This window comes from Ovis canadensis, chromosome 14 (genome assembly GCF_042477335.2).
Source record: "Ovis canadensis isolate MfBH-ARS-UI-01 breed Bighorn chromosome 14, ARS-UI_OviCan_v2, whole genome shotgun sequence".
Lineage (NCBI taxonomy): Eukaryota > Metazoa > Chordata > Mammalia > Artiodactyla > Bovidae > Ovis > Ovis canadensis.
In genome coordinates, this window is record NC_091258.1 from 39,125,347 (window position 1) to 39,139,406 (window position 14,060).

At 50.3% G+C, this 14,060-nt stretch overlaps 1 protein-coding gene and 1 long non-coding RNA gene across 13 annotated transcripts in view; one reads left to right on the plus strand and one right to left on the minus strand.

Moving 5' to 3' along the window:
• USB1 (U6 snRNA biogenesis phosphodiesterase 1) overlaps positions 1–14,060 on the plus strand; it is a 28,028-nt gene that overhangs the window by 10,407 nt on the left and 3,561 nt on the right. For 3 of the 12 annotated variants that reach the window (XM_069552904.1, XM_069552899.1, XM_069552905.1), the window contains exons 5-7: positions 2,006–2,111; positions 3,338–3,421; positions 4,453–5,565. In XM_069552904.1, coding sequence (XP_069409005.1) covers positions 2,006–2,111; positions 3,338–3,421; positions 4,453–4,557 — 295 coding nt within the window. In that variant the 3' untranslated portion in view covers positions 4,558–5,565. Of the gene's footprint in view, positions 1–2,005; positions 2,112–3,337; positions 3,450–4,452; positions 5,566–5,646; positions 8,678–14,060 lie in introns of those variants that run through there. The other 9 variants (XM_069552901.1, XM_069552903.2, XR_011249078.1 and 6 more) reach the window with 8 other exon arrangements.
• On the minus strand, positions 16–2,339 carry LOC138419811 (uncharacterized). The gene is made up of 2 exons (XR_011249081.1): positions 1,728–2,339; positions 16–237 (listed from the first exon to the last, which is right to left on the minus strand). It is a non-coding gene; the product is annotated as an uncharacterized lncRNA (long non-coding RNA).

Genomic DNA, 14,060 nt, shown 5'->3' on the forward strand with positions numbered 1-14,060 from the left:
AAAAGCATTCAAGGATGAGATGAACAAAAGAAATTGTTATTAACAAGGCTTCAAACCACACCTCCTTGTCAGATCCACTCGCTGAGTTGCCTTCTGCTCTCAGCACCTCTGAGAGGATGGCTCATTCCTTCATTCTGCAAAATTGGTTCAGCACATCCTGGTGCCAGGGACTTGCTGTACACTGCAGATCAGCAATGAAAAGGTCAGCACAGTCCTTGCTCTTTGGGGTCTCACGTTCTGCAGGGGGAGGTAAACAAACAAGGAAATGAGACTGTTAGAAACTGCTGTGTGATATGAGTCTGGATCATGCAGCCAAGGACGGCCCTAGGGAGCTGGCATTTGCCAGCAACCTACAGATGAGAAGTAATGAGCCTTGGGAAACGCTGCTGAGAGAGCCTCCAGGCAGAGGACACAGCCGAGGAGGTGGTCTAAGGAGGAAGGAGCCTGGCTTGTTTGAGGAGCCAATGATGCGGAACCTGGGGAGCAAGTGGGAGAGCGGGAGGAGATGAGTCAGTCCGGGTTAGCTCCTACCAGGCCGTCAAGGTCAGGAGTTTTCAGGGTCATGGAAGCCACTGGAGGGATCTGCACAGAGACGTGATCCAAGTTATGTTTGTAACTGTCGGTCTGGCCCAATCATGTCTGTGGCTCTCTCGTGGAGACAAGATGTAAAGGAGGTTGGATGCACGGAGAGAGAGAGGAGACAGGTGTCACCATCCAGGTGAGGCGCCAAGGGTGTCCTGACTCAGGGTGATGGCAGTGCAAGGGCCAAGAAGCAAGACACATTCCTGATACACTGCAGGTAGAATCAACCAGAATCAGCAGTGAGTCCGGTCTATGCACTGTAAGGGGAAGAACCAAAGTAGATGCCTGGACTTGGGGTTTGAACAGCTGGGTAAATAAATGGTCCTGCTTCCCGAGATGGGAAACACTGGTGGGAGGAAAATCCGTTTTGCTTTGTTCCCAGTAAATGTTGCCACCGATGATACCCCCGGGTACCCGTGGGTGGAAGAGGTACATACATAGTCAGGCAGACAGGAGAGGTGCCAGCCAGAGATGGAAATGTGGGAGCCATTGGGCTGTGTGGTACTGAAACCAGGGCTGGGGTGGGGGCCAGGGGCACACGGAGCAGATCCAAGGCCTGAAGGCTGGGCTCTGCAACCCTTGACCATTTAGAGGCTGGAAAGAAGAGAGGGCGGCAGAGGAGACTGAACCGGAGGCCAGAGGCAGGGTCACACCAGGACCGTGCAGTGGGTGGTCTCTTGGAGCCAAGAGGAAAAAAATGGGTTTCAAGGGGAGAGGAACCAGCTGTGTCAGACCCTGCTGAGAGGCCAAGGTGAGGCCGGAGAAGTGTCCATCAAGTGCAGTAACTGGAGGTGGGCGGCAGCTTTGATGGGAGCTGGCTGAACACGGAGGGGCGGGAGAGACAGCGGAGGGAGACAGAGCATCTGAACATCAAGTCTGACTGAGGATGGAATGGGAACTGGCTGAGAAATCGGGCTCAAAGGAGGGGTTTTCAGGATGAGAGAGTGCTCAGAACTCCCTGGCGGTCTAGTGGTTAGGACTCTGAATTTCCACTGCAGGAGGCACGGGTTTGATCTCCAGTTGGGGGAACTAAGATCCCACATGATGTGCTGCGGGGCCAAAAATAAATAAGAGAATAAAGATGAGAGTGTGCTACTGGGAGGGAGTCAGTGCCGGAGAGGGAAGCCCTGGAGAAAGGGACCCACCTGGGAGTGATGATGGTGAGCCTGGGCACAGAAGCATCGGGTCCGTAGACTTGGCAGCGGCAGATGAAGATGGTCCTTCAGGGGATCTTAGACCCTAGGGAAAGAGGGGAGGTGAGCGATTAGAGCTAGGGGAGGATGGGAGAGCCAGCTCGGAGAGTAGGGCAGTGAACTGAGTTCATGACCCAGACCTCCCGGCTTCCTTCTGTCGCATCCTCTGCCCTCCTCACGGCTGGTTTACATTTTCAGCAGCCGTGTCTCATACTGCTGTCTCCCTCCAGGACCTTTGTTGGGCTCGAGGTCACCTCAGGGCACGCCCACTTCCTGGACCTGGTTGCAGAGGTAGACAGGGTCATGGAGGAGTTTGACCTCAGCACTTTCTACCAGGTAATCAAGGGGCATCTTTTTTCCTCTCCACCAACCCATGTCTAATGGGAATAAAACCAGCCTTAAAGCAACCCTTGCAGAACCCTCCAGAACTTTCCCAGGGGAAGTGTCCATTCTGCTGGCCCTCAGAGGACCCACACCCCTGGGGAGTAGAGTCTGATGTTGGGTCAGTTACTGCCCAGCCAAAGTCCAGCATTTCTTACAAATCTTCTGTTACCGCTTCAGTATGCTCGACGAGATCTGTGCCTTCGATTCTGATGTATCCATGCTTATCTTCATATTTTTTAGAAGTAGCTTTCCCTAGTATTTTTTAGTCACGTCGACACTCCACATAGAGTCCAAGCTTCACATCCCTTCCTGTGCCTTACCCCATGCCCTCCAGGGGAGCTTGAACCTACCCAAGTAGAATATTATGGCTTTAAAGGGCCAGTGGTTTTGCTTGATATATTCTTTTAAAGTCATGCTGTGATATAGAAGTATGAATTTGAATGGAGATAATTTACAGTTTTATCATAACTTTAGATATTTCGGGTTTTGTTCACCTTAAAAAGTATGTCATCTATTGAAATCTTTTACATCAGAAAACATTAAATCTGGGACATGGGTTCTCTTCCATGTCCCAGATGTAAGGACTCAATGTTAGGGCATGTAAAGGAGAGCCTCTGAGAATAGGACTGTCTTAGCTCAGGCTGCCATAGCCAGATACCAGAGACTGGATGACTTAAACAGTAGAGCTTTCATTTTCTCACAATTCTGGAGCCTAGAAGCCTGAAGCCAAGGTGGCATCATGGTCGTTTTCTGGTGAGGCCTCCTTTCTTGCCTTGTCGATGGCCATCTTCCCACTGTGGAAAGAGAGAGGGAGGAGCCATCTGCCGCCTCTTACGTGGGCACTAACCCCCTCACGAGGGCTCCACCTTCGTGACCTCAGCTAAACCCAGTTATCTCCCAAGGGCCCCTTCTCCAAATACCATCACCTTGGGGATTAAGACTTTAATATATGAATTGGAATGGGGGGTGGAGGACACACAATTCAGTCCATAGCAAGGACCAGCCCAGGGCTATTGTATCTATCCATGGAGACACTTGGGATCAACACCAAGGATCTAGTCTCCGTGGACCAGGTCAGGGATCCAGCAGGGATACTGGGACAACTCTTGTCGCCGAGCTCTTGTGATGTCTGCCACGGCATCCAGGTGACCGCCTGCCTCCCTGCTGTTCCTCTGCAGGACCCCTCCTTCCACATCAGCCTGGCCTGGTGCGTGGGTGATGCGCGTCTCCAGATGGAAGGGCCGTGCCTGCAGGAACTACAGGTGAATTCCCGGCACGAGAGCTGGGCAGGTGATGAACTCCGGAAGTAATGCTGTGGAAGGTGGGGGGCGGGAAGGGGGCTGACAAGCCCTGAGGATTAGGCCCGCAAACCGGAATCCCTGGGAGATAACCGGCCTTGCCGGAGAGACCCACACCACCCCCTGCTCCTCTCAGACCAGCAGCAGGGCACCACCTGGGAGCTTATTAGCGACACCCACTCTCTCGCCCCAACCCAGACCTAAGCAGTCAGATGTTAACAAGATGTCTGGGGATTTGTGTGCGCGTTAAAACTGGAGACGCCCTGCCCGAGAACAGTGCCGACTCCCCAAGTCCATAGCCCCTCGCCCAGAGGTCAAAGGCTTGGGTGCTCACCGGGGCCCAGGAGGGGCTGGAAATGAGTGAAACCTGCCAGGTGTCCAGAATGTCCACCCTCACAGCCTTTCTCATCTTGTGATAAGCCGGGGGTAACTTTCACTTTCCCATCAGTGCCCTCAGAGGAGCTGATACTCACCTCTCAGAAAGGAGACGGTGGGGAGCTGCCGTGCAGGAATGTGGGCCTTGTGTTGCAAGCACTTGTTTTTCAAGAAAAGCCAGAAACCTAGATTTTTTTTTTTTTAAATGTGTAATCACCCTATTTTCAAATGTTGGCCACCAGTATGTATTTTTTAAGAAAAGATTGTTTGAGCCAAAGGAAACACATGCAGGCGGGAGACAGCCCCTGGGCCATTATCAGGTAGCCACATCTGCTCTTGGCCTGATCACACTGGAGGCGGCAAGGACCTCTGGGCTCCGGCTCCAGCAGACCCAGGTCCCAAACCTGGTTTTATTGGATTCTGTGATTCAGGTCTCTGAGCATCCATTTCCTCATCTGCCAAGGCGGGAATGATAGCACTGACCTCACAGAATAGCAGAGCTGATTAGACAAGGTAGCCTAACCTGTGAAGGATTTCAATAGGCTGGCTTTGTTCGCAGTGCCGTCTGGGTCCCTGATTCCCCTTAACACGACTGTCCTCTCCTGGCTCCTGCTTTTAAGGGAATCGTGGATGAGTTTGAAGACTCCGAGATGCTGCTGCGTGCATACGCTGAGCAGATCCGCTGCAAGTCTGGGAACAAATTCTTCTCCATGCCTTTGAAGTGAGCACCAGAGGCCCTCATTGTCCTGGGCCCCTCTGCAGCCAGACAAAGTTGGAAGAACCCACTCAGATCGCTGGGGCTGCTGCCAGCCCTCCACTGGGGGGCCTGGCCAGAGGAGGCGCAGCTGCTTGGGATGCTCTCCGGAGCTGGTTCTCTTTTGGCCCCTTTGGGTTGCAGGTCGGGCACCGCTGCATTGTGGTCTTTCCCAGAAATCACCAGTAGAGGGCAGCCTGGGCTTCCTAGTTCTGGGTCTGTGGTGGTTATGCAGAAAAGCAAAACAAAACAAAAAATGGGGGTCACTTGGTGAGCCCACCCGTACTCAGTCAGAACCCCCATGGTAGTCCCACCAACAAAGGGCCCCTCCCCAATACCCCCTTGGGCTGTCTGCATTTGGATGCCATTGGCCCCCAGACGAGGGCTTTTTGAAGCCATCATGCCCTGTCTCATCTCTGCTCAGGCCTGACAAAGGGTGCTTCCACAGGCCTGCCATGCTCCCTCCTTGAAGCGGTGTAGCTTTTATTTATTTATTTTTAGTCTCACCCCCTCCTATGCCAGTGGAGGCCATCTCAGGGCCAAGGCCCAGGGTGCTAATTTGCGGTTTAGCATCAGTTTTCTCCATTCCTTCCTCCCACTCACCCCCAGCCAGGTGCCTGGGGAGACTTGAGCAGATGTTTCATCTTGGCCTGACTGGTGGCTTTAAGCCAGGCCTCCAACGCTCTGACCTCTGGCTTCCCATCAGCTTCCCAAAGAAGCCGAGAGGCACCTTCCCCAGGCAGAGCTCTCTCTCTGCCGCCTCCGGCTGCCTGCTGCGGCCTGTGGGCGTTCTGGGGGCACTCGGAGGAAGGGCCAGGGCTTGCACAGGGGTTTTTGTTTTCCTTGAGCCCTCACCAGAGCCAAGGGCCAGTCCCCTCTCCAGCTGCCACCTGGATTTCTAGTGATGGCGGAAGAGACACTTTTATGTTTTAGTTTTAAATTATGTTCAGCAAATAAAACTTAGGGTTTTTATTTTGGACTCTGTCTTGGACTGCTTCTGTTCAACCAGGTGCAAAAATGACTAAAAAAAATTACTTTCCTCTGCCCCCATCTTCTCTAGCCTGCTTCATGGTGGGAATGTACTCTTGAGAGTCTCCGTTATGACCTCGTAAGGTGGCCATGAGAAGCCTTGACTATGCATCAGTACAGGGTGCAGGCACCTGGCCTGCCAGGCCTGCTTGCCAGCGAGGGGCACCTGGACCAAGGCATAAGCACAGACATCTAGACACGATCCTGCTGCAACACTTCCGGAATCCTTTCTAGAACCCTCTCTTCTTTTCCTCCCAGGAACCCCCTGGAGAGTAAACCAGGTAGGAGTGACTATTCTGCTTTTCCAGAAAAGCAGGTTCCATGAATTGCCTGGGGTCACATGAGAAGTCAGACAAGGCCCTAACCTCAGTGCTGTCCTTTGCAGCCTGCCAGGCCCACTCTCCCTGCTCCAGCCCAGACCACCCTCTTTCCCCTTGGAAGGATGTAGGGCGAAGGGGGCCTGTGGTTCTGGTTCCCACTCTCCTTCCTGCACCTCTGAATCTCCCTCCTGGCCTCTTCGTGAGGCCAGCTTCCAATCTCCAGCCTGGAGAGACCCAGGAAATCACATTCTGTGCCTTCTTCCCCAAGCCCTCTGCATGGAGCTGCTGATTCAACCAGGATTGGCCAGTCAGGTCTGCTGGCTTTTGAGGTCACACAGGCTGGAGAGGGAGATGCAGGCCAGCCTTCCTGGCAATTCCGCTGTACAGCCAGCGCTTACTGACACCTGCTCCATGCCAGCGCCTGACCTGGGCAGCTGAGTGAATCAGCCTCCTCCAACCCACTGGATGCTTATGAGGGGGTGGGGCCGACTGGGTGCAGAGAACACCCATTCCCATCTGGGAGATGCAAGCAAAACCACCCAATTTCCTGCAGGTTCCAATTTCAGGATAGAGACCAGCATCTCACAAGGCAGGTATTGAGGGTGTGGACCACCTGATCCTCCTCATCAGGGCCCTAGAGCCTCCATCTCAGGCACTCCTTCTTCCTGGGAGGGCCCCCCTCAGCCCCCACCCACACCCCCCATGTCATGTAGCATCACCATTAACAAACCCAGGGGGACTGACTGACTGCCCGGCCCCCTGGGGGAGGATGTGGTGCAAGGATGGAATTAGAGTGCGGCATCTTTGAGAGATGGGCCAAGATCAATAACCGGCTCTTCGTGGGAGAATGGAGGTGGTGATGGAGGAAGCAGGAGATTCACCGAGGGGGAGGGGCGGCGGGCGGCAGGGCTTGGCGGGCGCCCAGACCCTGAGTGCGCCGCTGGAGAGGCTGCGATCGGGCGGGCGCCGCGCTGACAGTGCAGAAGCAGCTGGGGCTCTTCCATAAGAGGAGATGTGTTCAGGAGACAGGAGGCGAGACCAGAGCCAGCTGGGGTCCACCCCTCGGCAGGCCGGCTCGGAATAAAGACACGCTCTCGAGGGGGGTTTTATCACACCAGGGAGGGTGCAAAATCAACACATCTGTCCTTAGATGTTCCCCACAGGGCAGGGAAATCATCGTCTCCCGGCCTGTTTGGCCCCCTTCCACCTGGCATTCTCTTCTCTCCACACGCCTCTCCAGACCACCCCAGCTTTGTTTCCAAGGAAGAGGGAAATTACCCCAGCTTGTTTGTTTATTCCCGGTCTCGGTACCAGGAGCCCCAAGGGGCCCACAGCAGGACGGCCAGGGGTTGGGGGTGGGGGCTCCAGGCCTGCCTTTCCTTTACTGAAAGGAGGGATCTTGGCCTCTACCTGAGCCAGAACCTGCCTTTTACAAATAAGGAGGTTGACCCCAAAAGGGGAGATCACCCGCTCAAGATGGCCCAGTAAATAAAAGTTTTTAAAAGGTTGCACAGTAAATAAATTTGTGCTGGGCCGGAACCGCTGGCCTGGCTTTGGATCCAGAGCTATTTGTATAACCTCTCACACCCCAGCAGGGTCCCAGAATGAAACTGTGCTGTGAAATGAGGTGTCTGGGATTTAATTCAAAAAGATTCCGGGACAAAAATGAGGGGAGGGTTAGGGGCTAGATGAAAAGATTGAGGCAAGATGTGGGTAGTGTTTCAAAGCTGGGTGACTGAGAATAGATCAATGTATATATATAGAATTGAGTCACTTTGCTGTACACCTGAAATTAACATGACACTGTTAACCAACTATACTCCAATTAAAAAAAAAAAAAACTAGGTGACTGAGGTTGGAGTTCACTCAGTCCCACTGGTCCCCTCAGGCCTTGGGGTCTGGCCAGAGCCCCAGAACTGCAGACCTCTGTGATGGGTGCAGGTACAAACCTACCTTGGAGCCCTGAGGTACCCATAGGGGCCAAAACCAGTCACTAGAGAGAAAACAATGACTAGCCCTGTCTGACCATGGGTAAGCAGACAGCGCTGCTTAGGATTCCTGGGCTCCCGTCCTTACTAGGTACCCTCTAAAAGCAAGCCTTTTTTTTTTTTTTTTTTAGTTTGCCAATTGTGAATAAATATTATGAAAGATTGCAGTGCAATCAGTTAAATGGAGACAACCCTGTTGTCCATTTCTGATGACTATACATTTCCCAGAAGGAAATTTCAAAGTGAAAACTTTAGAAATCCATTTCCCAAACAATGGACCCAACACAAAAGTTGGTGGAAATGGATGAAATTGTCCCCTTTGTCCAAACCTCGACTTCTTTTCCCTCAGGATGCTCGGTTCAACACCAGGTAATGTCCACCGTTGGTGCGGACCAAGATTCTTGCTTGACCAAACTTCAGTCACATTCTCCTGAACCCTCTCCCTAACAAGGAACAGAGGCTGAGTTAGAACCCCAGGTTTCTCTGTTTGTAAGTGGAAAAGCACCATGTTCGAGAACATAGGGGCTTCTTGGGACTTCCCTGGGGATCCGGTGGCTGAGACTCTGCATTCCCAACGGTGGGGTCCTGGGTTCCATCCCTGGTCAGGGAACTAGATCCCACATGCCACATCTAAGAATGAAAATGGACGATCTCGACTGCCACAACTAAGACCCGGTGCAGCCAAATTAATTAACTGTTTTTAAAAAAGCATTAGTTAAAAAAATAAACATGGGGGCTTGTTGATTGACTGAAACTGTCTTCATATTCCTGTGGACCACATGCTTCTACGGCCCTAGTACTGTCTGTTTCCACTGATAATACCTTACCCAAACTCTAGAGCTAACACAGCCCCTTTTGGGGTTCCTGGAATCTGTTCAAATTAGTCTACCTAAGGGGAAGCCCTAGGGCAAAACATAACTCAAATTTCTGATGCATGATGGTCCACTTTTTTCACTTGCTATAAAGAAGCCAAAAAGCAGCTAAGTGATTCAAACTATTGAAGTTCTTCAACAATGTCTTCGGAAAATACTTTCTGACCCAGTAAACCCCATAGACCCCTTCCAGTGCCCGAGTCCCCACGCCCAGCTCTCTATGACATCTGTCCTTCTCCCCAAAATGTCCTTCACCAACAGTGGACATGGGTTTGATCCCTGGTCTGGGAAGATTCCACATGCCATGGGGCAAATAAGCCCGTGCGCCACAACTACCAAAGCCTGTGCGCCGAGAGCCCACACCCCACAACAAGAGAAGCTACGGCAGAGAAGCCTGTGCACCAGGAGTGGAGGGTAGCCACCGCTCGCCACAACTAGAGAAAGCCTATGCATAGCAGGGATACCCAGTGCAGCCAAATATAGATAGTGTGTTTTTTTTTAACTTTCCTGATCTGCCAAATGAAAAGGGAAAGATTTATTGAAGAACTGAAGACTGTCCTGGAAGCATACTCTCCAGACTCCCCAACTGATGTCAACTTATCCCCCTACCAGTTGACCCTAGGGATGCTGCCCTTTGGTTTGGAAGGCAAAAGGGAACCCCATTTCTGAAGACCCTCAAGAGTCTCAGATGACCTTGATTCTCCCAGGAGAATGAGGGAAGTAAGAGAAAAGTTACCCAGGTCCTGTATTGAAAATCGTAAACAGTAAAGAGATGAGCTGGGCTGCCCACCTAATTGATGGCCATCTCCATCAATTAGAAACAGCACAGTCAGAGCACCCGGCACTGGACCTGACCTCCCTAATGGCCCCTGCTCTGACCACAAGCTTTGTAAATGGCCTCAGGCCAGAGCTCCATGACACAATACAGAGAAATAGTATTAACGGGCAAAATGCAAACTTGTCTGACTCCAGGCATTAGCCCAGCATTATGAAGATGGTATTTCCAGAAAATTGCAAGCTTAAGGCACTGCAGTTAAAACAGCTAGAAGGACCTGAAAACTTTTAATCTATGGCAAGCTCCAAAATCATGGTCCCCTCCTTCTGAAATTGTAGGAAAGAAGGACTTGAGTCTAGGAGTGGCGAGACCTCGAGAAGAGAGGAAAGCTACCCCTTAAGACAGAAATGGGTCTTTCCATGCCCCTGCCTAGGGTTCCCCAATAGCACTGAAAGCTAGAAGGTCCTAAGGGGCCCTGACTGACAATCCAAAATTTATTAGAAATGCTCAGCCCCTACTTCTAATCCATGCATGACTCCCATTTGTGCCATCAAAACCCACAATGGGCAAAGAGGTTAGTTAGTCCAGATCTGAGATTTATTAAAATCGTCAAACTCAGATTTGCTGTGCTGCTCAATCCTAGCACTATCCTGTCTGCTGTTCCTCCCAACACCCAGTACTTTTCAGCCGTCAACTTGTACTCTGCCTTGTTTAGGATTCCCCTTTATAAGGAATACAGTACATGTTGCCTTCACCTGGGATAACCAATAACACACCTGGACTGTTATGCCCCAGGGATTACTGAGGCTCCCACTTCCTTGTCACACATCCTGAATGTCATTTCCAGGGACTTAAAATTCCCGGGAGACTCCACGATAGTCCAACAGGCAAATGACCTCCTTCTATGTTCTGGCAGTCATGACAACCCCTTTTGGATGCTGAAGACCTTTCGAAGGCATTCGCAAGAAAGGGCCGCGAGGAGGCTAGAGACGAATTTCAGCTATGCTCTCTGTGTGTCTGCTATCTGGGTCATGATATTTCAGCTGCAGGGAAAACCATCTCCCCAGACTCTGCTATTCAACATTTTTCCTCCCTGAAAGAAAAGGACAACTGACAGGGTTTGGGGGTCCTGTGGGATATTATAGGCCATGGAAACCTCATTTTTTAAAGTATTTTTATTTTTAAATTTTTGGCCATGCTGGGTCTTTGTTGCCATGTGGGCTTTCTCTAGCTGCGGCGAGCAGGGCAGGGGCTCCTTTCTGGTTGTGGAGCGCAGGCTTCTCGTGGTGGGGGCTTCTCTTGCAGCAGAGCGCAGGCTGCAGGGCAAGCAGGCTTCAGGAGTTCCAGCGCACTTAGTTGTTCCAAGGCATGTGGCTTCTTCGGACCAGGGATCAACCCTCTGTCCCCCGCATTGGTAGGCAGATTCTTAACCACTGGACCACCAGGGAAATCCTATAATTTCTCTATGATTGCCTCACCCCTCTATGCCATGACTGGGGAGGCACCCCCAGTCCCAGTGGTTCAGACTCTCTGCTTTCACTTCCCACCCTTGAACTTTCCAAGGACTCCCTGCCTCTTTCTTGTCTGTGCATAAATGAGAGGTCATGCCCTCAGAGTGTTGTCCTAGAAGTGTAATGGACACCCAAGACCTCTGGGATAGTATAGTTTGACCTTTGACCCAGCAGCTACGGCATATCCCCCATGCCTGTGAGCCATGGCTACAACCACCACACTTGTCTGAGCTACCCCCGATTTAGTATTAGGTCATCCGCTTGATATATATGTCCCTTGTGCTCCACAGACCCTGTCACCTAATGAAAATACACAGTACTTTTCTTCATCTTGACTTACCTCTCATGAAAGGTACTCTCTCTCTACTACTCTCTCTCCTCACGTTGGTATACATCAAAGTCAAAACCTTAACCCTGCTCCCTTGCTTCCTCTACCCACTGATGGGACACCCCTTGATTGTGTCATTAACACTAGATCCCTGTTCTGTTCTAGGCTAGATTTACCAGAAAAGCCCCTCCCCCAAGTTGACCTCACTCTTCAGAGGTCAATGGCTCCTACCTCTGGAAGGAAGATGAGGTCTTCAAGGCTACACAGGCCATCACTGATCAACATAAACCTCTGGAATATTGAGGCTTGCCAAACATCAGTTCAGCCCACGTAGCTGAGTTAATTGCTCTTATCTGGGCTTGCCTAAGAGCGGAAGGAATGAAGGTTAACATCTATGCTGATAGCCACTACACCTTGGGTTAGTGGAAGCTTTTGGTATATGCTAGAAACAGAAGATTCACGACAGTAGCTGGTACCCTGGTAAAAAATGGGCACCAAATAGCAGAACTTCTAAAAGTATTGTTATTACCCCAGCATATCATGACAGTTAAAACTGAAAGATATAGCACAAAAAAATCCAGATAAAGTCCAATAAATACAATAAATTAGCAGCATCTTCCCCAACCACCCAAAAAATCTAAGCAGTTTCATGCTTTGGGATGGAGTCCCCTGCATCCCTCTTTGAGGCCCTAGACCCCAGTGGGATTATTCACCTTCCCTCAAGGGACAGCCCTAATTTAGAAGGATTCCTGGGACTTCCCTGGTGGTCCTCTGGCTAAGATTCCGTGCTCCCAATGCAGGGGGTCCGGGTTCGATGCCTGGTTGGGGAACTAGGTTCCACATGCCACAAGTGATCCTGCATGCTGCAACAAAAATTGAAGATCCCTCCTGCTGCAAGCCAGACCAGTGCAGCCAAATTAATTAGTTTTTTAAAAAGAATGACTCCTAAGAAAATCATAAAAGAGGTCCACATGGCCCAGGTAACAGCTTCAGACTCAGAAAGAATTGGATGGGAAGAAGCTGTCTGTTCAAGCCATTCAGATGGACTTTGGAATCACCAAGATGTCTGCTTGGAAGCCTTTAAGTATGAATATCTCTCTCGAGTCATTTCGTGTGGTTCACACAACATGACTCATACAGAAAGGACAGGATGCAGGATATATTAGGCAAAAGGTAGTTTGGACCATTTGGCTTTTATTTGGTTCAAGCAGCTCACTTGCCTCAATTGCCAGAAATATAAGTAAAAGTGGGGCAGGAAGGGAGGCAGCTCCCCCTCAGACCTTTCTTCACCAGCAAGTAGATTTTATCCAGTCACCAAAAGCACGAGGCTACCAGTATGTTCTCACCGCTGTCTGCCTATTTTCTAAATGGGAAGAGGCTTTCCCCTGCCCAAATGCTTCAGCAATATCAGTTGCCAAAGGGTTCCTGCAACAAATCTGCCCCACCTGTGGCATCCCCTTTACCATCTCTAGCATTTGATCTAGGGGATCAAATTTCACTGGTAAAATTATACAGGGAATGGAAAAGGCAGCAAGGTAGTCAAAGACTCCACTGTCCTTAGCATCCTCAGCCATCGAGTGCCACAGAAAGAACATAGAAACACCAGCCTCAAGGCCAGACTGGCTCCACTGTCCAGGACTGGGCTTCCACACCTGCAAGCCCTGCCCCTTGCTCTCAGGACTCTCACATCGTCACCCCTATCTTCAGGCATGCTATCTCCCTTTTTAAAAAGATATTTATTATTTTTAATTATTTATTTATTCAACAGTGCCGTTGAATAAACAGTATTTATTCAACTCAGTTACAACACGTGGTTTCTTTAGTTGTGGCAATATCTTTCAGCTGTGGCATGCGAGATCCTTAGTTGTGAGGCACATGGCATCTAGTTTCCTGACCAGAGATTGAACCCAGGCCCCCTGCGCTGGGAGCACAGAGTCCTAGCCACTGGACCACCAGGGAAGCCCCAAGCTATCCCCGTATGAAACAATCACAGGAAGGCTCATGGGGACGCCTTATTCATCTTGACTAGTGGAAGATTCTAACTGTATTCAATGTAACATCCTTAGATACTGTCAAGAATCAACAAAACACACTTGATCCTAAATCAACAAGTCAAGGTTCCGTTGACTACCTTCCCTTTAGAACTTCCTGATTATCCGTCCTGTGACTACAATAAGCAATCTAGAATTCTAGAAATGCCACTGTCAAAAAAACCAATCTTGAGCCTTGGCTCAAGATTATTATACCACTTTACTCGTCGCTAACACTGCTGTCAAATCACTGGGTGTTCAACACTGGAGTTGTGTTTCATAACTAAAGAAATATAAGAATCATATATAAGCAGCTCATATAACTCAACATCAAAAACACAACCTGATTTTTTTTTAATGGACAGAAGAACTGAATAGATATTTTTTCCAGAGAGGAAATGCAGATGGCCAATAGGCACATGAAAAAGTGCTCAATATCGCTAATCATCAGGGAAATGTAAACCAAAATCACAATGAAAAGGACTTCCCCGGTGGTCCAGTGGACCAGAATCCACCTGCCAACGCAGGGGGCACAAGTTTGATCCCTGGTCTGGGAAGATTCCACATGCCAAGGGCAATTAAGCCCACATGGCACAACTACGGAGCCCGCGCTCTAGAGCC